A 23,978-nucleotide genomic window follows, 5' to 3' on the forward strand; every position below is an offset into this window, starting at 1 on the left:
ATGTTCTCATTTCACCCACTTTTATCTCCTTTGCCCTAAAAAAGAAGCTCTATATTAGACTATTAAATAGGAAGAAAGGTATTTCAGTTATAAATAGTTTTATGGCTAATGAAAAGCATTTGTTACTTTACGACAAATGTAGCAGCACTAAGCAGTACTAATAAAACTACTCTGCATGGATGATGGCATATTTGGAACTATGTAAATTATTGAAGCAGACACCCTCTCACATTTGGGGTCTCCTATAATAAAATGCATGTATTTTAAAAATAAGCCTAACATATTTACCCTCCTTATCACCAAATCTTTGAAAGCCAGCCCAGCATCCGCACCTGTGAACTGCGGTGTACCACCCTACAGCCAAGGTGAGATTGACGACCGTGTCGACTGGAATCAGGTCTGCCACAGCCATTGGGGCACCTCTCAGGGCCCGGAGGAAGCCTTTCCCAGTCTGCATGGGAAGAAGAACATAGCATATTGAGCCAGATCTTAAGTAACAGTGGGGGCTAACAATGATGCTGTTAGGAATAACAGCTAGCATTGATTCACCCCTCACCAGGTTACCGTACAAAGGTGACATCTCTCAGACCACCCAGCTCTCCAGCCACATACATTTCAAATGCCAACATTTCTATGAACCACTAGTGAGTGGTCCTTAGATCCTTTAGGGACTGAAATCTCAAATTTGTGAGAGGTAATATATTTAATTAAATAACAAACACCAAGAACAGTTTTTCACATCTTAAAAATTAATTCATAAGACATTTTAAGAATTAAGGTCTTCCAAATTTTTCATTAATACTAGAATTTTGCTGTTTTCTGCTAGCATTTACTAACTTACAAGCAACGGCAGACACTAAAAGTTTAAGAAATATTTATGCTTTTAAATTAATAAATGTCTGCCCTGACCGATGTGGCCCGCTTTCTTGGGCATCACCCTGCACAGTGGAAAAGTCACTGGCTCGGCTCCCTGCCGGGGTGTGTGCCTGGGGTGCGGGTTTGGTCCCAGATCAGGCATGTCCCACAGGCAAGCAGTGGATGTTTCTCTCCCACATCCAGGCTTCTCGCCCTCTCTGTCTCCCTCCCTCCTTTGCCCCACCTCTGAAAAAATAAATAAGTAAAATCTTTAAAAAATAATAAAATTCAACCATTGAACAACTTCATTATTCCTTCGGAAAAGGCCACCATTATTTACTTCACTTGGTATCTTAGTTCACCTCACGGGTCACAATGTTGTACTGATGCAAGAATTGGGAACTACTCATGTTAATGAATAAGTCATGCCAGCAAATAAGTCAGTAAATAAGTCAAAAGTTTTATTTTATGAAGTAATTGATTATATCTTGCTTATTTCCAACATCGATTTTAGTGGTTGTTAGCACTTCTTTATGTTTCTAATTTCTGTTTTCTTGTAACTGATTCCTTCGTATAGAAAATACCAGTTTGAAAATTTTATTTTTTTTCTTTTTTAAAATATACTTTATTCATTATGCTATTACAGCTGTCCCAATGTTTACCCTTTGGTCCCCTCCACCCAGTACCCCCTATTCTCTCCAGCACTCCTCCCCCACTTAGTTCATGTCCATGGGTTGTACATATAAGTTCTTTGGCTTCTACATTTCCTATACTATTCTTAACCTCCCCCCCATTCTGTACCTACCTATTTGTACTTCTTACCCCATATACTTTACCCCCCTCTCTCCCTCTTCCCCTCTCAACTGGTAACCATCTAAATGATCTCCATATCTATGATTCTGTTTCTGTTCTGCTTGTTTGCTTAGTTTGTTTTTAGATTCAATTTTTGATAGTTGTGAATTCATTGCCATTTTAATGTTCATAGTTTCGATCTTCTTTTTCTTCAATAAGTCCCTTTAACATTTCATATAATAATCATGTGGTAAGGGTGAACTCCTTTAGCTTTCCTTTCCCTGGGAAGCACTTTATATGCCCTTCAATTCTAAATCATAGCTTTGCTGGATAAAGTAACCTTGGATGTAGGTCCTTGCTTTTCATCACTTTGAATACTTCCCTTCTAGCCTACAAAGTTTCTTCTGAGAAATCATCTGACAGTCTTATGGGAACTCCTTTGTTTTTCTCTGCTTTTCTCTTTCCACTTTTAAGATTCTCTCTTTATTTTAAACATTTGCATTTTATTTATAATGTGTCTTGGTGTGGTTCTCTTTGGGACCTTGGATCTTGTCTGGGATTCTCTGTGCTTCCTGGACTTGTATGTCTATTTCCTTCCCCAATTAAGAAAGTTTTCTTTCATTACTTTTCTCAAATAGATTTCCAATTTCTTGCTCTTTCTCTTCTCCTTCCAGGACCCCTGTGATTCAAATGTTGGTATGCTTGAAGTTGTCCCAGAGCCTCCTGACAGAGAGTCCATAAAAATAGATATAAAAATATCCTCTTTTAAAAAAATTTTTCTTTTTGCTGTTCTGATTGAATTTTTTTCTTCTTTATGTTCCACATCATTGATTCTCAGCATCATCCACTCCACTGTTGATTCCCTGTGAATTTTTCTTTATTTCACTCAGTGTAACCTTCATTTCTGCCTGGGTCTTTTTTATGCAGTTGAAGTACCCAATGAGTGGCTTGAGCATTCTAACAACCAGTGTTTTTAACTTTGAATCTGAAAGATTGCTTGTCTCCATTTTGTTTACTTCTTTTCCTGGAATTTTGCTCTATTCTTTCATTTGGTCTTCATTTGTTCTTTCTTTGTCTTCTCATTTTGGCAGCCTCCCTGTGTTTGTGTCTATGTATTAGGTAGAGCTGCTTTGACTCCCTGTCTTAGTAGTATGGCCTACTGTGGAAAAGCACAGCCATAAGTTGGATGGGATGGAGCCTTAGGTAAGCACCAGGGCCGGGCAACCTGTGTGAACCAGGTTGATGGAGTCTCAGATTTGGTGTTGCCACTCTGTAATTCTGTGTGGGGAGGGCTGAGAAAAAGGACAATACTGCTGCCTGGCCTCTGGAGCTCTGTCTGGGAGGGAGCTGTCCTCCAGCACTTGCCCTGATGCCAGACACTTCAGTTTCTCCCCTTATGCCACTAGTGCCCTTCAAGTTGCTGTCTTGGTGCTGGAGTCCAGAGAGAGTGAGTCTGTGTAAGGCCTAAGTTCATTGCAGACCCTTTAGAGGAGACGCCCGACAATCCTGCAGTTTCTTCTGCAGCCCCAACCCCCATTGGTTTTGGCAACCAAAAGTTATGGGGACTTTTCTTCCTGGCACTGGAACCCTGGGCTGGGGTGCCTGATGTGGGGCTGGGACTCCTCACTCCTGAGATATCCCTCCCATTTTTTATCCACCACAAGTGAGTGTGGGACAGCCTGTTCTGTGTCTCCAAATCTTCCTGTCTGTGCCCTTCCTACCCATCTGAATGAATATGACTTCTTTAATTCCTTGGTTATTGGACTTCCATACAGCTCAGTCTTCTGGCGAATCTGGGTGATAGCTGTTTGTAGTTTACTTGTGATTATTGTGGTTGTTCGAGGAGGTGAGTCATGTTTATCTACACTTCCATCTTGACCGGAAGTCTGAGTCCAAGTGAAAAACATTGGTCTTCTTTGTTCCCGCCTTTGGAACTGAGCTGTGGGTCTGTCTCCAGTCAGAACATAGGAGAGGCAAGTATTTGACGTTTCTCTCCTTCTCTTCCTCCTTCTCCCCTCTTCAGAGTGTAAATAAAACTTGGACCCTTGTAATCTCCTGGTGAGACATATGCAGGAGCACAGAACGCAATGGTGAACACGCTTAGGCAGGGGTATGGAGAGAGGACTAGAGAATTTTAGATAACTTGAATAAATGTGCAATTTTATAAACAATGTCATGGAACATAACCCTAGGGTCATGTTAAAATAATGATGTTCTAAGTTACCAAATGTTTACCCTAACGAAGCCTTAAAGAAGAAGACAGGTAGAGAACAAAAACAGAGAAGGTGGACGCTGCTACAAAATAAAAGAAACCAGAAAGTTCATTATCACCGTCTTTGGCAAGTAGTCATGATTCATTGCCTTATGTTTGTATCTTAGCTCATGTTGACCTAGCTCTGAGAACAGAGGCAGAGTCTGAAGTTGAGTTTGTAAGATTTAAACTCAAAGAAGTGCATGGGGGTCCTGGTCCTAGAATGAAAAACTGTGAAGCAGCCCGGCTCAGGCCGGCTCCGTCTTCACTGCAGGCAGACACACTCGAAAGGCTGCTGACCTAAAGGGACCATTCACGTTTCTCCTTGTCTGTGAGAGAATTACTGTTGAAAAATTTCCTATAGTCGTCAATTTTTAATTTGAAATCTTTGCTCCATTGGTAGTTCTCATTCTTATATTTATTAAGAACTGGTTATTGATGTATTTTATGCATTTATATAACCTATATCCACACACATAAATTCTTGCATGTGTTTTATAATCAAGAATTTGATCCTCTTTATGAATATGACTTTTATTGTGTGCCCAGTTTGCTGCATTAATTCAAGCTATTAATGAACGAAAAGGAGGAAACACCCCCATCTAGTGGGATAAAAGGGAACTACAGACATGGGCCTCAATGTTCAAAGGCTTTCCAAAAACAAATTCCTAAATGGCAATTGATATCACAGCATGTCAGTTTTTCTGATAATAAAATCCAAAAATCAAAGTAATTTCATCCTGATTCTATTTTTCAATCAGCAAAACTGAGATAAGATGCTTCAATTACGTTAGTAAAGTAACATGGTTTTGGATCAATGAAGCTAAGCCAACACTAAGCACGCTGTTAGTCACTATCCCTCCAGCACATTTCAAGGAGTTATTTCCACATCATTATACATACCGCAATAATGAGCCCACTGGGTCCATTTACGTTATCAACCCAACCCTAAAGAAAAAAAAAGATCTCTATTGGTCATACATGACAGAGAATTTTAATACCTTTGGAACATTCACAGTCTAATCTTAATCCGTTTCCAACAGGAGCACTGAGACCCCAGCCAATCTAACTGTCTGATCCTGTAGTTCTCACATCACAAACAAAGGTCAATGGCAAAGCACTGCACAGTTTCTGCCTTTTATTTGTGGGAGAATTGACATTCTGCCAGCAGGAGTTATGGAGAGTTTTAATGACATCTTAGGGGCTAAATTGGACCTTGTATTAATATCATGATCTGCTACCCAATTCATCAACCATCATCTTCCTCCATCTGGGACCTGATTTTATCTCCCCAGGGGAACATTTCAAACATGATTTGTAGGAATTATCCATTTCTTATTTCAAGAGCCATACCATCCATTCTATCATCTATCTATCTATCTATCTATCTATCTATCTATCTATCTATCTCTCTATCTCTCTATCTATTTATCTATCTATCATCTATCTATCTAATTAGCTTGCTTAGAGACATTAGAGGGAAGAGTATGTTTAGGAGCAGTTAGAGGAAAACGTCATTTTGAATTTGTCTCTTCAGCCCTGAGCAAGTCAGTTAACCTTATTATGTCTGTTTCTTTATCTGTAAAAGTTGAAATGCATGTGTAAAGTGAAGAGGAGACAGAGAAGAGGAGAAGAAGGGGCTCTTTCTTAAGCCTTTTACTCAGGACCAGGCAGTGCTCTGCACTCCCCATACTTGCCTCATCTGGTACCTCTCCAAAGTGGGTAGTTACAGCCCCATTTTACAAACCAGACAATTCAGAATCTGCATTGTCATTAAGTAGTGGAGTTCAAATTTACATGGCCCTAAAACTTCACAGAATTGCTTCAAAGAAAATAATTTAATCCAAGGTGACTTCAAAAGCATACAACAGTATACAGAGGTTAAAAGTTATTATTTTGAAACTGAACACCTTCTGTGAGCTTTGTGATACTTATTTATCCTGGCAGACATAATACTACTTATCTCACCATCAGGAACATTCTGGTATATTTAAACTATAGTGGGAGAGGCAAGATATGAAACTATTGTCTATGGAAACTCTAAGACTAGCATTAACGAGAAGCTGACTGGGGATCTCCACCCAACTCCAAAGCAGTCCGTGTAAGTCCCAGGGGGGCCTTGTGCTGAATAATTCATGAACCAAATGTGGAATTTTGCCCAGTTAAAATGGGTTTGTGTTTGATTTCCTACACTCAGCTATACATCCTAGAGGGGGTGGGGAGAGGGGGGAAGAGAGAGAGAGAGAGAGATTGATTGAACTAGAAGGACGCAGGTTTGGAAGCCAAGCAAGGGATCCGTGTGAGTGGCCTTACTGGGAAGGGCTCCTGCCAGGTTGCTCCCACAATGGAGGGCCTCACGATGGCGATGTTGAGGTTCCCGCTCTCCTGGTGCACCACCATCTCTCCCAAGGCCTTCGTGTAGGTGTAAGTGTTGGGCCAATCCCGGATCAATTTGGGGGTGATCTCCTCAACAATAGCGTCGTCTAACCACCTGAAGGTAATCAGAGTGAAAAAGAATTCCAGCGACATATGTTAGACAACAGACCAAAACCAACACTGTGAGACACAGACACTCAAATACAACTCCCACTTTCTAGCTTGAGTTCTGGAGGTCAGAAGAGCCACAGGATACCGAGGCTGAGTGTGTACATTTTCAAATCACGTGTGAGCTCTTTGCTGTCCACTGCTGAGCCCAATCTTACCAGCTGACTCCCACCTCCTCTCGCCTAGAGAGATAGCTTTGACAGCTGTGCACTCCACTACTTGATTACATATCATCTCTGTCTTCAATGATTTCCTCTCCGACAGGTTCAAAAGTACACATCCATCACACACGTTTGTGAGTGTGGATCATGAGCCCGGGAGCGCGCCAGGTGTGTTTTCAGAGTGCCAAGGCACTCTCAGGAGGGAGGCTTCTGTTGCCACTCCACTCACTCCGAGTTTCCAGTGAGCACCTAATGTGCCAGTCTTGCAAACTTCAGCTTTTAACTTTTAAAATTCCAATTAATGCCTCAATGAATAAAAGCAACTACATCTGGCAGACTTATAATCCGTTTTAGCAAATCTATAAAATGTATTTTGAAGGTCTGTTTAGGGTCTATTCTAATAACTTGGTAATAACTTCTAGAGATTCCCAGTGAATTCTGAAGTGCTCTCATCACTGCTAATAGTCTGTCAAGTGGAGTGGTCATAGTCCTCTGAAGCAGTTGTAATAGTGACTACGGGGTACCTCTGCTTACAAGGAAATGTGTAATAAACAACCGAGTTACCATGACAACAGCCTCATTTTTCTTTACAGGTGTCAGAACCATTCTGATAATCTCCAAGTCTATCTGCAGTTCTTTAAGAGCACAATAATATTATTGTGGATTAAATATTTGATGTTTCTCTTGGCAGATCTATTTGGGCAAACTTTTGATATAATGTAGTTTTTAAAAATTAGACTACCTAAATATGTTAGTGTGATTTGATACATTTATTTCTGTCTTATAGAACTGAGCTCAGTCATACTATTTTGATTGTAGAAAAATCTTAGCAGTTACTGCTTTGCTCCCATTTCAGATTGTTGAGCATTTAAGATGTGTTTATGCCAAGACTTGTTGAGAAACACAATGCTCCATTTTGACAACTCTCATTTGCAATCGATGAGCATTGTCTATAATGTTTGGTTTTTTACTTTGCTGCGACTCAAATGTCTTTCAACTTAAATTGAATAGGGAAAATCTGAGAAGTTCCGAGAATTAAAAACAACTCTGAATACTCAGAAAAATAGGTATTCCAATGATACAGCCACCAGAGGGTCAGGAGAGAGTGAGGGGCGATGCAGGCAGCTCTCCATCTTTATAATGAGGTTACCTTCTGCAAACCGTGTTTGGGGGGCAGCAGTGGATTAACTAACCTACGAACATTTTATTTCCCTGCAAAGACACAAGAGTTACAAAAACTAGGTCAGAAGAAATACAGCCTAATTTCTCTCTCTTTTTAAAATACAGCTTTACTGAGACACAATTCACCAAACATACAATTCACCTATTTGATGGAAATACAGCCTCATTTTAATGAGGCTGCAAAGAAAACAAACTCTAAGCAAACAGCAGACCCCAGAGACGCACCAGGGCTGTGTCCACGGCCATCCCTGCTGCTGTGCCGGTGCTGGCCCCCACCGAATGGTGCCATCTAGAGCCCTTACCAAATGGGCTGAGTTTGCTTCTCAGAAAGTGTCGGTTTTGTAGGTTTCCAAGAACACAAATTCAGAAGCTGTAGTGTTTTGTAGACGGCCTGCCTCTACCCTTCGTAGCTTCACCTATATCTGGCTGTATCATCTTCTCGTGTCCCCCATTTTTAGTAGTGAAGATGGCAATGATTACACCTGCTCTAAAGTTTTAGGTTATCATGAAGGCAAACAGAAATATTCACAACTGCACTTGAAGCTTTTTGATAAAACAAAAATGAGCCAATCAACCTAAGGCATTCTTATTTTTGGTAAAACAACCAAGGGGCATGTATCTACAGAGGCGGTAGTGGCTTTTAACATATCTTTTCCAGTGCAGCCAAGCAGACCAGGGCCTGTCTCATCCAGCCACTTGCGGAGTTCACAGAGCTGAGTGTACCAGGGACGCACGTGGTCAGGTGGTGCCCTTTTTAAGACGAATAATCAGTTCGTGCTCTTCTTTACCAAAGTCTGATGTGCTGCTGTGGCTTGTTCTAGTGTGTTTTTAAAACAGCAAATAAGTTAGCACGGAAAAGAAGACACCACATAAACCAAAGCACATTTCTGAAATGAACCAAATGCCCTCTGGTGTGTACTCAAGAAGATGTTTTGAACCCATGGGCCCCAAATTCTAAGCTACTTAAATTGATTCAAAAGATGCAAAAAGTTATTAAAGATTTCAGAAAGTAATGTGTGTGTGTATACACACCCACAATTTCCTCTAAATATTACTTTTGGGTTTGAAACTTGTGGAATCAATCTCTTAATATCATTCACAACTTCGTAATTTATGTACTTCCTGAATGAGATACCATGAGGAATATGTATTTTTTCCTCTCAATTTTATTATTCAGTAAGCAGGGCAAGCAGACCGGTGTGTCAGGAAGACGTTCCGGAGAGTGAGTACTGGACACGCCGCCTCGTGGGAGCGTCTGCTCCCTCCTCCTCTCCTCGGAACTGTGTTCTCGCCCTGATCGTTGCGATGACCGTGTCGCAGGTACTTGCTCATGTGTCTGTTGCCCCACTTTTCAAGGAGTCCAGAGAGAATGGATTATGTTTTTTTTTAATCTGTGTCCAATCACCTTTCTGCCCCCAGGAACCAGCTAATTTAATTCAGTAAATGGGTGTCTTCCCACATGATGGTTTTCTTTGGCCAATTTATATTCTATGAAAGGTTTTGGGAAGCTGAGCTGGCCCATGATAGGGGCAAATGGGTGGACTCAGAAGGAGGTGAGTTTGTAGGGAGACTGGAAGGAAGAAAGAGGGTGGATGTCTTTGCGGAGAATGAAGCAGAACTGACAGTGAAAGCATCCACTGGTAGTGGGGAAAACATTGAGAAGCTGAAAGCTTGTAGATGTTGACCAACTTCAGTTTGTCAGCACTGGCTTCAGAGCAAATTTAAACTTTTACTGGGGAGAAGGAGGATATATATATCTAAGCCCAATGCTTGTGTTGAATGGGCTCCAGTATTTTCCTCCAAACTTTTATTGAGCTCTTATTCTGGCCTCCAATAGCTTGATAACATAGAAATTATTCAATTTGTGTAAGAAACAATCTGACCCTGCTCTGATTTATAGTTAAAGCCCAATACTACTAAAAGCACACTGAATTTTCAATTTTGTGTCGGCTACTTAGATGCCATCTTGAGACAAGACAATCCCGAAAACAAAGGCACAGATGCTGAATTCAGTCTTTTGGCCCCTAGCACAGATAACTTTCTTCCTGCTCACAATGTGTGAGCTTCCGCATCGAGGCAAAGCTACTTTCCCCCATTTGACTTTGTTCCATCGCTCCCAAAGGGCCACGCTGGGGGCTGGGGCTGCAGGTGGCTTTCATCTTCCCGCTCCTCACCCTCCACCCTCAGCCCACCCGCCAGAGCTGGCCCGAGCTGTGTTTGATCAAGAAACACCTTTTCTTTGTCACATGGCAGATTAGCTGTGCCTGGTAGCTTCAAAAGTGTGATTTCTAGCAGGTACAAATCTATCAGGAACTTTTTTATTGAATTAAAGCATCTAGAAATTAAAAGACAACAGAAGGTGAGGAGAGTCAGGGAAAGGGCTGCACTGATTATTGGAATACAAAGGCACCCCACTGCAGATGAAAGCTGCTAACCGAGAAAGCCCTTTAAGACACTATTTCTAAGACTCACAGGAGGCCTCTGACAGACATCCAGATTCCTGGAAGATTCTAAGGTTCTATCTTAGAACCACTAATTCAACCTTCAGGAGTGATACCTAATAATCTGGTGATTCATGTGGCCAGGCAAACTGGGGGATCACTTACTTAAAAGACCTCCACTTCATAAATGTAAGTCAGTCAATTTGTATAAATTGGGATTAGCTCTCAAAAAGTCATTGCTTCTTTGAGTGAAAACTTCAATAGAACGAAGCTTTAAAAGATTTAAAATCCTGGTACTATTTTAAAATGTAAACTGTGACAATACGCATATTCTAATCTGATAGCTAATTAAATATGTGTAATACCCGTAGGCAAAACATTAACCATGTCCTATTGTGTTTTATCTCCCAAAACATGGGTGTTTCACGTCTGTTGCCACGCCCCTTTCCAGTCCTCTCCACCGCTCCCTCTGGTCTGCCTGCCTCGGGCCACTTCCCAGGCCCATCTACAACCCTTGCCCAGCATGACCAAGTTAATGTTCCTGCTCATTTTCATCCAAGTCTTTGCTTAGTTAAAACAACTGACTAATAAATCACACACACACACACACACACACACACACACACACACAGACACAGCCCTCCTTCAGTGGGTCCCCACTGCCTAGAGGTAAGTGCAATCCTCCGCAGGGTATTCCAGATCTCCACAGTGTGGGCCCAGCCTCTCTCTCCAGCTTGATTCCCACACGTAGCGTGTGTGCTGCCGAAATGGACTCACTCCGGCATCCGGAACTCACCCCGGGTTTGCCTGCGGCCGCCGCTCTGCCTCACGTGTCCCCTGCTTCATCTGCTCTTCTAGTCCACCTCCTGTGCCTGTCTTTATAGTCTTTCCACTCTGTCCAGTTCCATCAGACTTAATACGTGCCAGCTGCTCCACCACACCCCACACATACTCTGCCCTGCGCTGTTCATGTTTGGTGGCGAGCTCCTTGGAAACACAGCCTGTCTGTTAAGAAAGCACCTTTTAATGTCTGGCCCTGCCAAGCCTGTGGATGTACTGGAAGGACTATGTCCACATAGACAGAATTACGTGTCTATGGAGGAAAATTGTGTTACTGTGACTTACTGGCTGAGAGGCTTCTGACGAGTTACTTAGCCTCTCTACTCGATTGTCCCTTTCTTAGTACAGCAGTGATAGTGGTAATATCAACCCAAGAATGTCATGTTAAGGAATCAAATGTCAGAAAGTGTCTTTGTTCATACTTTCAAGTGCCATCAAGAGCCATCATTTCCTTCTTAATGCAAATTTACTAGATTGATTGAAGTACGTTAAATAAAGCAGCAAATATGTACAGACCCATTTTTCTAGTTCCTAACTCTAGTTATTTCAGGCTTTGTTTTTGTTTAAAGATTTTATTTGTTTATTTACTTTTAGACAGAGGGGAAGGGAGGGACAAAAAGAGGGAGAGAAGCATCAACGTGCAGTTGCCTCCGGCGTGCCTCTGCTGGCATGCGCTGTGATTGGGAATTGAACCAGCTGATCTTTTGGTTCACAGGCTGGTGCTCAATCCACTGAGCCAGACCAGCCAGGGCTATTTCAGGCTTTTATGCAGGTGCAAAAGGCCTTTTCAGCTACTGGCTCCCCTACGAGAAGTGACCTTGGCCTTAAAAACATGGAAAGCATCAGCCACAAAGCCCTATCTTTCCTGTCAGTTATATGTATTTTTAAAAATAAACATACTTCAGCTGTTATTCTGAAAAAATGGAATTTCACTGGCAATCTCTGATCCATCTGTGCACAAGAGTTTCTAGAGGTGAATAGCACTCACTGTGTGGAAGCTAGAGCGCTGAAGGCCGAGGGGAATAGGAGCGGTGACAGCACACGCTCTCACACTGCGGCGGAGGGTGGGATGAGGCGCGGAAGACAGCTGCAGGCCTGAGAGCCAAGAAAATCAGTTGTGTAACACTGATTCATGGCCGTGCTTCTCACGCCAGTTAACACCGTTAACTCTTAACTGGGGTTATTAAAATGCGTTTATGCTAAAGCTTTTATGTTAATACAATCAAGTTTTATCTTTTGGGATAAGTTCAGGACGATCATGATGCCGGAGTTTCAGACCTGAGCTGGAGGAAGGGAGCGGAGGGTCAGCGGGGTCGCGCTGCGGGCTGGGCTGGAAAGGACAGGCCGGGATGGTGGGTCTCAGGTTTAAGCTCAAGGTCCCCTTCCCTTTATTCACAGCTCGAGCAGGAGCACTTGGGCCTTCCCAACTGGGAAAGTTCCTGGCAAAAAGCACCAGTCCTCTTTTTATTTCCCAGAAATGGAATTCCCATTAAATTGGTTTTCTGGAAAAAGAAGGTTCACTTTAGTTTTTCATGGGTGAGTTTCTTTTTTATTATTGTCTTTTTCAGGTTTACTATGGTATAATTGATCAATAAAATTGAGAAATACTTAAAAAGTGCACATTGTGATGATTTGGTATACATCTACCTTGTGCAGGATTCCCCACATCTAGTCAATTAACATATTTACACAAGGGATTGTCTCAAGATCACAAAGCCCAGGGACAGCTTTAAGACCGATCATCTTGTTGTCTAATTCCTGGTTTCCCCCTTTTTTAAAATTACTTTTTTTTATGAGGGCCACTGGAATACTAAGAACAAGGAGAGCTGTGAGATCCCAGGGGGTTACTGTTAATAACAATTTTCAAGGAAATAAAAACCTAAAAATCTTGGGAAACACTTTTATTTTAATTTTATGTCCATTACAAAATAGAGATGAAATAAGAGAATAAATATGTATTTAAAACAAAGCAATTAAATTAGGTAAATTGATATTTATTCAGAATAACTTTAATGGTATTTGTTATTCCTGAACTTCAAAAAATTCCATCTGGTACAGGAGTTGCTGAAAGAGCCATGATCACTGATGTAGTTGGTTCTTCAAAACTTTAACACCTAGGCTTTATTTGAAGTTTAAGGGGGAAAAATGAGCACCCAGAAACAGGGCTAAGCTGTGAGCTTACAGGTATTTTATTTTATATTACTTTATTTTATTTTAAAGATTTTATTTATTTATTTTTAGAGAAAGGGGAAGGGAGGAAGAAAGAGGGAGAGAAACATCAATGTTTGACAGAAACATCGATGTGCAAGGGAAATATCAATCAGTTGGCTCTCGCACGCCCCCAACTGGGGACCTGGCCCTCATCACGGGCATGTGCCCTGACTGGGAATTGAACTGGCAACCTTTTGGTTTGCAGGACAACAAAGGTTTGCAGGATAACACCCAAACCACTGAGCTACACTAGTCAGGACCTTCTAGGTATTTTACAAATAAGACTTTACATCCCAGAATAACAACTTACTATGAATTCTGTCATCTATACTTGATTTGTCAAAAACTAACAAACATCACCCACCCCCAGCCAGAACTGCCTGAATGCTATATTCATCAGCTAATGAATGCAATAAAAGTTTTCATTCATTCAGCAAATATTTAAGTCCCTACTGTCTGCTGGCAATGGAGAGCAAGAAGGAGCCAGCCACCCTCCCTTCCCTTGAGAAGCTTACTGTCTGATGGAGAACATGAATAAGCATCCGGATATTTAGAACAAGCATGGGGCCCTAAGCCTGAGGGATTCTAGGGCAGAACTCTGATGTCTGAAGCAGAGGTGAAGTCGTCTTTAGGCACAGAACCGCAATACACAAAGGCAGGTAGTATGAGACAGAGGAGCAATTACTTCAGCGTGACTGCAGTGCAAATGGAGGGGAGGGCCGAGAGGGCGCAGTTGAACAGGTGGTCCTGAACATAAGATTCTGAATTAATAAACGGTGAGTATGCCTTTTCCCCAATTTTACAAAAATACCTAAGCTCCTAAATTGCATTCAAAATGCATTCTGCTGAGATAAAATATAATTTCCTTCCTAGTTCTGTTTGGCTGCATATTTATTTAAATATTCATTCTCCTTGGAGAGCAGTAAATGACAGAAACATACCTTTTGGACAAGTGTCAATGACAGCGGGATCATAAATCATGTAGCTATTAGCTGCCTTTATGGGCTGACATACAGTGGCTGAGTGTGGGGAATGCTGAATACATGGGAATAAATCCCAGACCTGCTCTGGAAGGTACGTTTATTCCTCTTTGAAACCGAGGGCTGTTGAGTGTCTGGACCCAGTCTGGGAGGGAGAAGGCTGTGTGACGGACCTGGAGAGCCCTCGCCCCGCGGGTGAACCAAGTGTTTATTTCCCACCTCTTCCCGGCGCACCCCCAGAAACGTCTGTGCTGCCGCAGACAGCGCTACTGTCTGTTGGGAGCGAGAGGTCAGCGGTGGACTGAGTCCGTGGAATCTCAGGGCCAGGGTCTGGGATCCAAGGGGGGCGGCCCCTTTCCTGGGCCCGCCTACACGTCAGCACCTATTTACCAAGACCAAACTCTCTCAGGAGGCCCGTAGCCTACAGACAAACAAATCAGCTCCACCCTAGACGTGCCCCAAGGCGCAACGACTCGTGTCTTCTCTGCCTCTCCTGACAGACTCTGGACTCTGAGAGGTTTCTTTTCACCAATTAAGCAAATCATGATTTATTAGCAACTTTAAGGAACCTCCAGGTCTTTAAAATGACTTTCAGTCTTCTTTGTCCTGGATATTTTTAATGGCAGGTCAAAATATCTATTCTCAGAGTATATGAGATAAAAATGTTTGCCCTGAGGGGACTGAACTCTTGATTTAGCTAAAGCTTTGTGCTAAAGAGTATATCTTAAATAGAAATACAGTGTTATATGAAATTACAGTCTGACAAATTCACTGTGAAATAGTCTTTTCTGTGCTGTAATACTTTTTACACAGAGTTAAAATAAAACAAATGAAAAAGGTAAACTTAGTAAATGGAGGGAAAGAACAAAGAAGCAGAAAACATACTTATTCTGAGACTGAGGTCATATGCTAAGAATCAGGTGGCTCCTGTTGATTGGCAAGAAGATTAGAAAGCTAGACACAATTTCTCCTGCACAATAGGAAAGTATATATTGGCCGAAGAGGTCGAGACTGACTCCTTCTGCCAGATCTGGGAGGAATTCCTGCTCTCCATTAGTTTTTCTTTACTAACCTTTTGATGATCTGCTGTTCAACACTCCTAACACTAAAATAATTGCTTGTGTTAGTCAATTTATCATTATGACTGTAAGATGGGCACTATTACTGGCCTCATTCTATAAATGAAGGAACTGAAGCCCAGAGAGGCCAAGGCACTTGCTCAGCATCACACAGCTAGAAAGTTGCAGAGCCTCAAGTTGAGTGCTTGTCAGTCTGACTCCAAAACCTGCCCTCTGAACTTCTAAACCTTATGGTAAATTTTCTTTAGTGACAATGCTGAGCTCACTAAGAAGTGAGATATCACTTTTATGTAAAGTATGCCCAAGTACCGCATTCAACCCTAAACTATTTAACAAGATCTGGGGATGGAGAGAATAGCAGGGCCCCAGTGGCTAAAGCTAACTTCACTTCAAAGCACTTTGTTTCAAGGGTGTTTCACATTGTTACCTCATTAATGAATAACTGCCAACAATCAAAGAAAACAACAATCTACCCACCCCTGTCCCTTCATGTGACCCAACTTACTCCATGGAATCAATGATTTTTTTTGGCTCCACAGGGCATGGGTAGATGACTTCGTCAATGTGCTGCAGGTTGCAATTGGAAAAGGCAGTAGAGATATGTATGAAGGCTTCGAGCTTCGGCATCTGACTCGCCATGAGCAAGAGCTTCTGGGTGGCGGTAACGTTAAGCTGCACAGCATGTCTGGAGAAAATTAAGCAGAAGGAAATACAGCTAGCCTGAGCCATGCTTCATGGTTTCAAAGTCAGGGTCAAGCATGCCTAGAATCACGACTATAACTTAACATGCTCTAAAGTTCCAGCCTTGTAATTTAATTAGGAAAATAAAATTAACAGGTATAAATGTGGTAAAGGCAGTCACAAACCCAAAGTCAGATTATATAATTGTATATCTAGAAAACAAACAGAAGCAGCTAAAATGAAATCTGGGATAGACAATAAGGCAATTCAGTAAGGTGTCCATTCCTAAAAGTTATGCAAAAAAAAAAAATCACTAGCTTTCTTATATAGAAACAACCATGAAAGAATAGAAGAGAGGCACACATTTAAAATCCAACATTTAAAAATATATCAAATTAATAATAAATGAGTAGACTCTATAATTTTAAAATGATAAAACTTCATTAAGGTCATGACAAAAAAAATTGAATAAATGGAAAGACGTATATTGTTCTTGTATAGGAAAAACCGATGTTTTTAATATGTTAAAGTTTGTCTAAATGAATCTACATGTTCAATGTAATCCCAATCAAATTTCCAACCCTTTTAAAAACTTGGTAAAATTATTGTAAGTTTAATCAGAAAATATTAGCAGGTGAGAATAGTCAAGGAAATCTTATTTACAAAGAATAATGTGTGTATAATTGCCTAATAAAATAAAATTACAGCAATTAAAGTACTATGATATTGAAAGAGGAAGTCTAATTAATGAAAGTAAATAGTTAAAATGGGAATTTAATGTTTCTTTTGAAATAAAGAGCAAAAATAAATCATTTAATAAATGTTGTTTCAGAAATAACCATCTATTAGGAATTAATAAAAAAGCATACTCTATTTTCATACCTATATCACTCTTCTTTTTATAGAACTTTCCCCACTATTCACCCCTGTTTATAACTAAATAAATTTTAAATGGGTCAAATGTTGAAATATGAAAATAAAACAAAGATACTAGAAGTGTTTTCAAATAATTTCATAACTAGTAAAAACAAGGTTGATAACAGATTATGAACTGTTAAAATACTTGGAACCTTATGAAAATAAAAAACAAAGAATTGCTAAATCTTTCAAGAAATCTTAAAATTTATACAAAAAAAAATGACACAAAAGAAAAATAGGCAAAAAGCATGGATAGATATTTCACGAAAGAGTAAAATGCCAACCAGCATTTAAACATCTTTAACCTTTCTGATTATCAAAGAAATAAAAAATCAAAACATACAATGTCATTTCCATGATCATACTGACAACATTAAAAAGAATAAAAGAATCACAACACAGTGTTGTTGTGGGTGTCAGAAAGGAGCATCCATATGCATCGGGACAGGGAAAATTGAGATACCACCTCTTTGGAGAGCAACAGCATTACGTGACAAAATATCAGCTATTCACAATCTGAGTGTATTTGATACATGTCTAACAATTCTATTTCTGGGAATTTATTCCAAGGGAAGCACACAAAAGTACAAAAAACACATATGCACAAAGATGTTGATTGCAGAGTTATTTAGAGTAGTGAAAAATTAGAAAAATCTAAAAACTATCCACCAGCACAGAACTGGTTGAGTATATTACATTTGTGTACAACGGAGTATCATGCCGCCACTACAAAGTATAATAGAATATTCACTGCTAGTGAAAGATAAAAATACAATTGAGAAGCTTGCAAAGCATTCTCAGCATGATGCCTTTGTTTGCAAATTCAAACATAATTCTATTTTATTATGGATGCATAAAGATAAACTAGAATGGATATTCTCCACAATATTAAATGCTTATCTCTGGAATGTGGTATCTTGGAGAAGTTTTACTCCTTCGTATTTTTTTTTCATTGAGAATATCTTTAAAAAAACCCCAGAAACCATAAAGAAACTTACACACATGTGTACTTACATACACATACACACACACACAGAAGCCATGAGAGGGAGCGAGGCAGGCGCAAACCTGAGAGAGTCGTTGAAGCGGACGGTGGCGGCGCAGTGGAAGACGACGTTCGTGCAGGACAGCAGCTCCTGCATGTCCTCCTTGCTGATGGCCAAGTCATTGTGGTTGAGGTCTGCATAAATAGCTCTGATCTTCTCATTCACGTTCGGACACACTTCTTTGACTTTTTCAAACAGCTAAAACATAAATATAAATCAATATACAGAGATCACCATCACCATCATGTTGTTCTTGTTCTCACTGGTTTGTTTCATTTTCATTCTCAACAACTGGTTTTAGTCGTCACTCAAGAGCATTTTGCTTAAGTTCATGCAATTCAAAGCCAGGTTAGTATAATTCCTGTTCCTCTTAATTTGATAAACATTTTTAAAATAAATGAATTGCTGTCTATTTATTTTTTGAGACAGGTAGGGAAGGAGAAAAACTTCCATGTGCAATGGAAACATCGATCGGTTGCCTCAGATGCCTCTCGCATGCCCCCAACTGGGGACCTGGCCCACAACTCAGGCATGTGCTTTGATCAGGAATCAAACCCATGATGTTTTGGTTCACAGGCTGGTGTCCAATTCACAGAGCCACATCAGCCAGGGCTTGGTAAACATTTGAAAAAGTTCCAATAGCCAGTAAAAAGTATATTTTGAACTTTTCCTAAAGAGTGGAGTGATGGTCAATTAAATATATCCTGCCCCATCCCCTTTCTCCCTATAAGGCAACCTTGTGGTTATACATGGTGATTGTTACCATTTTCTGCTGGAAAATATTGTTTTCAGTGCAAAATTACCTGCCTTTTACATTGCCTTTATAGATGATTAACCTTTACAAAATCTCATGAGCACAAATTTGAAACAATTTGTTTAACTGGACAGATTAACAAGATGTTCTAGTAGCACAAACATAATGAGAAACAAATTAAGCAAATTTGTAATGGGTAAAACAAACACAAATTTTATATCATCTCTTTCTAATATAAATGGCAGTCTTTGCCTGGTAAGAGAATTACATGAGCTCATGTACTTTTTATGAAATCATAATTGATTTTTTAAAAAATAATCTAATTTATAAAGGAAAAAAGCAAGAACACTAGCAGCTTTAGCTTTTATTGTAATTATCGTGAGGGTTGAAGTCTCTATTTTCACTTCCACACAGAAGTTCTTAGATTAAACTGATATCTTCTGTTTTGTCAGGAAACACAATTTTAATACAATGGTCTCTGTTCCAACCTATTTTGATAAAATGGGATTTTACTGTACTATTGGTATGATATGTTGACATGAGGAAAAGAAAAGTAAGGCTAAATGTTTAGAAAGGTTAAGAGCAGAGGAAAATAAGCCTGTGGTTTTCATCATAATACAGTAGCAGAGACAAGTTCTCCTCTGCACTCCAACCCCAAAAGCACGTTCCATCTAGTCCTCGATCCTTAGCAGCAGCCATCTTGTCTTCGTTAGAGATCTACCCTGGGCTTTTTTATTGGGGGATAAGTAGTGGATCTCAGGTAGTCGGAGAAATCATGATTCATCTGCACTGGGCAAGACTATATTCCCTGATTCCAAACTATATCCTGAAGCTATAAGCAGTATGGTATTGGCATAAAAACAGACATGTAGATCAATGAAACACAGCAGAGAGCCCAGAAGTAAATTCATGCATATATGGTCAAGAAATTACAGCTAAATTACCAAGAGTATACAAAGGGGAAAACATAGTCTCTTTAAGAAATTGTGTTGAGAGTTCTGGCCAAGATGGAGATGTAGGTAGAGACGCTTCACTTCCTCGCACAACCAAAAGAAGGCTAACAACCAATCTAAAAAACAATAAACAAGCAGAAGTGCCAGAAAGTCAAACTACATGGAAGTCTAACAACCAAGGAGTTAAAGAAACATTCACCCAGACCAGTAGGAGGGACAGAGATGGGCAGCTGGGCGGGCAGAGAGGACACACTGTGGCAGACAGTGCAGGTGAAGTGCAGCTGGTTGAGAGGACTCGTGGCAAGGTCACGGTCCATGTGGACAAGGCAGGGATGGCTGAACGGGAAACTGAAGACTCAAAGCTAGCTCTGAACTACTGCAGAGCTTGCCTCGGTGGGAGAAACTCCCAGTCTCACACAAGAGAGTTGGTTGGAAAGTGGGGCAAGAACGGAGCAAGCAAGGGGCTTTGTCCCTCTCTAGCCCCTCCCCCACATATAGCACCCTGACCTAGCAAAGACGGTTGCTCTGCCCTAGTGAATACCTAAGGCCCCACCCCCTTACAACATAACAGGTGTGTCAAGACAAAGTAATTATGTCCCAAATGAAAGAACAGATCAAGACTTCAGGAAAAAAGCTGAGCAACAAGGAGATAGCCAACCTGTCAGAGGCAGAGTTCAAAACACTGGTAATCAGGATGCTCACAGAACTGACTGAGCCCAGCTGCAAAATAAAGGAAGAAATGAAGGCTATGCAAAGTGAAATAAAGCAAAATATACAGGGAACCAACAGTGAAGGGAAGAAAACTGGGACTCAAATCAACGATTTGGAACAAAAGGAAGAAATAAACATCCAACCGGAACAGAATGAAGAAACAACTCAAAAGAAAATGGGGAGAGGCTTAGGAACTTCTGGGGCAATTTTAAGCACTATAACATCCAAATTATAGGGGTTCCAGGAAGAGAAGAACAAGAGCAAGGAGTTGAAAACTTACTTTAACAAATAATGAAGGAAAACTTCCCCAATCTGATGAAGGAAATAGGCTTTCAGGAAGTCCAGGAAGCCCAAAGAGTCCCAAAGAAACTGGACCCAAAGAGGAACATACTAAGGCACATCATCATTAAGTTACCCAAGATTAAAGATAAGGAGAAAATCTTAAAAGCTGCAAAAGGAGAGGAGAGGGTTACCTACAAAGGAGTTCCCATAAGACTGTCAGCTGATTTCTCAAAAGAAATCTTACAGGCAAGAAGGGGTTGGAAAGAAGTATTTGAAGTCATGGAAGGCAAGGACCTACATCCAAGATTACTCTATCCAGGAAAGCTATCATCATTTAGAATGGAAGGGCAGATAAAGTGCTTCCCAAATAAGGTCAAATCAAAGGAGTTTATCATTATCAAGCCCTTATATGAAATGTCAAAGGGACTTATTTAAGAAAAAGAAGAAGATCAAAAACTATGAACAGTAAAATGACAACAAACTCACATTATCAACAACTGAACCTAAAAAACAAAAACAAAAGCTAAGCAAACAACTACAACAGGAACAGAACCAGAAAAATGGAGAGGACACAGAGGGTTTTCAGTGGGGAGGGGGAGGAGAAGAATAAGGGGGAAGATACAGGGAATAAGAAGCATAATTGGTAGGCATAAAATAGACAGGGAGAGGTTAAGAATAGTATAGGAAATGGAGAAGCCAAAGAAGTTATGTACAACCCATGGACATGAACTAAGGGGGCTGGAATGCTGGAGGGCAGGGCAGTACATGGAGGAAAGGGTATAAAAGGGAGAAAAAATGGGAAAACTGTAATAGCATAATCAATAACATATACTAAAAAAATAAAAAATGAAGAAAACAGAAAAAATTATTTAGTTGGGAAAACTGGAGAGCTATATGAAAAGGAATGAAACTGGAACACTCTCAGACACCATACTCCAAAATTAGCTCATAATGGATTAAAGAGTTGAACGTGATATTTGAAATCATAAAACCCATAGAAGAAAACATACGTGGTAGTCTCCTTGACATAGGTCTTGGCAATGATTTTTTTAAAATCAAAAGTAAGAGCAACAAAGAAAAAATAAGTAAGTGAGACTACATCATAGTGAAAAGCCTCTGCATAACAAAAGAAACCAGCCACAAAAATGAAAAAGCAACACACTGAATGGGAGAAAATATTTGCAATCATATATCTGAATAGGGGTTAATATCCAAAATATATAAAGTTTTATATATAATTAATAGCAAAAACATCTGACATTTTTCAAAGATAACATACGTATGGCCAACAGACACACGAAACAGTGTTCTATATCACTAATTATCAAGGAAACGCACATCGAAACCACAATGAGATTTCACTTCACACCTGTTTGAATGAATGGCTGTCATCAAAAAGATCAGAAATAACAAGTGTTGGGGAGGGTGTGGAGAAAAGGGAACCCTTGTGCACTGCTGTGGGGATGTAAACTGGTGCAGCCACTAGAGAAAACAGTATAGAGTTTCCTCGAGAAATTAAAAACAAAACTATCATATGATCCAGCAATTCCACTTCTGGGTATTTATCCAAAGAAAACCAAAACACTAGCTCAAAAAGATATATGCACCCCTATGTTCACTGCAGCAGTATTTGTAGTAGCCATGATATGGATACAACCTAGATGTCCATTGATGGGTGAATGGATCCAAAAAAATGTGTGTGTATGTTATCTATAATTCTGTCATGAAAAAGAATGAAATTTTATCATTTGTGACAACACAGGTGGACCTCAAGGACATTATTATAGTAAAATAAGTCAGAAGGAGAACAACTATTGTATAATCTCGTTTACATGTGTGATCTTGAAAAAAAAAGCAAGCTGATAATACAAAGAACAGATTGGTGATTACTGACAGAGGTGGGGGCTGAGGTTGGGAGAAATATGGGAGAGAGTATAAATTTATTTTAAAAAACCAATCAAACTACCAATGCCATGAAGTAGGTACTATCATTTTCATTTTAAAGTTTAGATAGCCAAGCCATACAGATTTTAGGTTCCTGCACAAGCTCCCATGACCAATAAGGGGTATAAACTCAATTTATCCTGAAGTGTCTGCCTCCCCAAGCGTGCCTTTTAACCTCAGTATACACACAGTATGTTCCTAGGCCTATTAAATACGAAATCACTGGGGCTTAATCAAGAGTTCATCTTTCATGTCAGTTTCTCTAGTTGATTTTAACTGATCCCAAGACGAGAACTTCTCTAGTTGGAGTGTTAACACAGATAATTACTGATGAACAAATGTCATTTTCCTTTATGACAGCTGAGGGCAGTTACAGGGTATTGGTGGTTTTCAAACTGTTATCATAAAAATAATCTGGACACTGGTTAAAAATGATTTCCTTACTCCATCCTCAGAGATCTTGACTTTGTAGGCTCAGTATGGAACCCAAGACATTGTATCCCTCAACAAGCTACCCAGGCAGGTGTGAGGGTCCTGGTACCACACTTGGAGAAGCACTGACTCTGAAAATTTATGTCCATCTTTAAAGCCAGGGCTTAAATTCCCCTACCTACCGCCCCCACCCACTGTTTTGTAAACCACTTGTTTCTTGTTTATCTCTGTTTGACAGCACCCCGTTTATTGAAAGGACTCAAATTTTACCTGTTAAATTAAAGTTAATTACTGTAAGAATACTAACAGAATCATGAATGGGAGCTAGATTCCTGAAATTGCTTGGTTACCAGCTCTCTTGCATTGGTAGGAGGAAAGGATGCAGGTATCTGCCACTAAAAGAAGACACAACATGTACCCTGGGGTCTTCGATATCAACGGCCACTGGCAGCTGGGAAATCTCCGAGCAGGGGGTACCTACTTCCCTTGTAATGATGACAGGAATGCAGGACGGAGGAGATGACACAAGTGGATCTTCAGTAAGCACTGGCTCTCCTGAAAGTTTCTACTGCTAATGCGGGATATTAATTAAAGGTAAGGAAAGGTAGATGGAACAAAAATGAGTGAAGAAAAATGTAACCTCAAAAACTTTACTGATGGACCACCAATGAAGAACTTCCTATTATTATTTTAGATTTTGAGAGTTTATTTTATCGCTTCCCATATATTCTTCATGTAATGGCCCCAAACTGAGAAGGTAAAGAGTTGACTGACTACTTGCCATTTAGGAAAACTCTAGCTGAGGGACTATTGTTTTTCCATTTACGAAACTGTGTTCTTGGCAGAAGCAGAGCGTTTCCATGGTCGCTGGGAGGTAACAGCTGGGAGGGGATCCAAGCATTTTGAAGTGATAACAAAGCT

At 40.3% G+C, this 23,978-nt stretch overlaps 1 protein-coding gene across 1 annotated transcript in view; it reads right to left on the bottom strand.

Moving 5' to 3' along the window:
• FAR2 (fatty acyl-CoA reductase 2) overlaps positions 1-23,978 on the bottom strand; it is a 120,035-nt gene that overhangs the window by 12,241 nt on the left and 83,816 nt on the right. Inside the window, exons 3-7 of the mRNA XM_045829190.1 lie at positions 18,004-18,179; positions 15,842-16,021; positions 6,212-6,389; positions 4,802-4,846; positions 333-451 (exon numbers count right to left, since the gene is read on the bottom strand). Coding sequence (XP_045685146.1) covers positions 333-451; positions 4,802-4,846; positions 6,212-6,389; positions 15,842-16,021; positions 18,004-18,179 — 698 coding nt within the window. The remainder of the gene's footprint in view (positions 1-332; positions 452-4,801; positions 4,847-6,211; positions 6,390-15,841; positions 16,022-18,003; positions 18,180-23,978) is intronic.

The sequence above is a fragment of the Phyllostomus hastatus genome, unplaced genomic scaffold, assembly GCF_019186645.2.
Source record: "Phyllostomus hastatus isolate PE091 unplaced genomic scaffold, TTU_PhHast_1.1 phas_scaffold_93, whole genome shotgun sequence".
Lineage (NCBI taxonomy): Eukaryota > Metazoa > Chordata > Mammalia > Chiroptera > Phyllostomidae > Phyllostomus > Phyllostomus hastatus.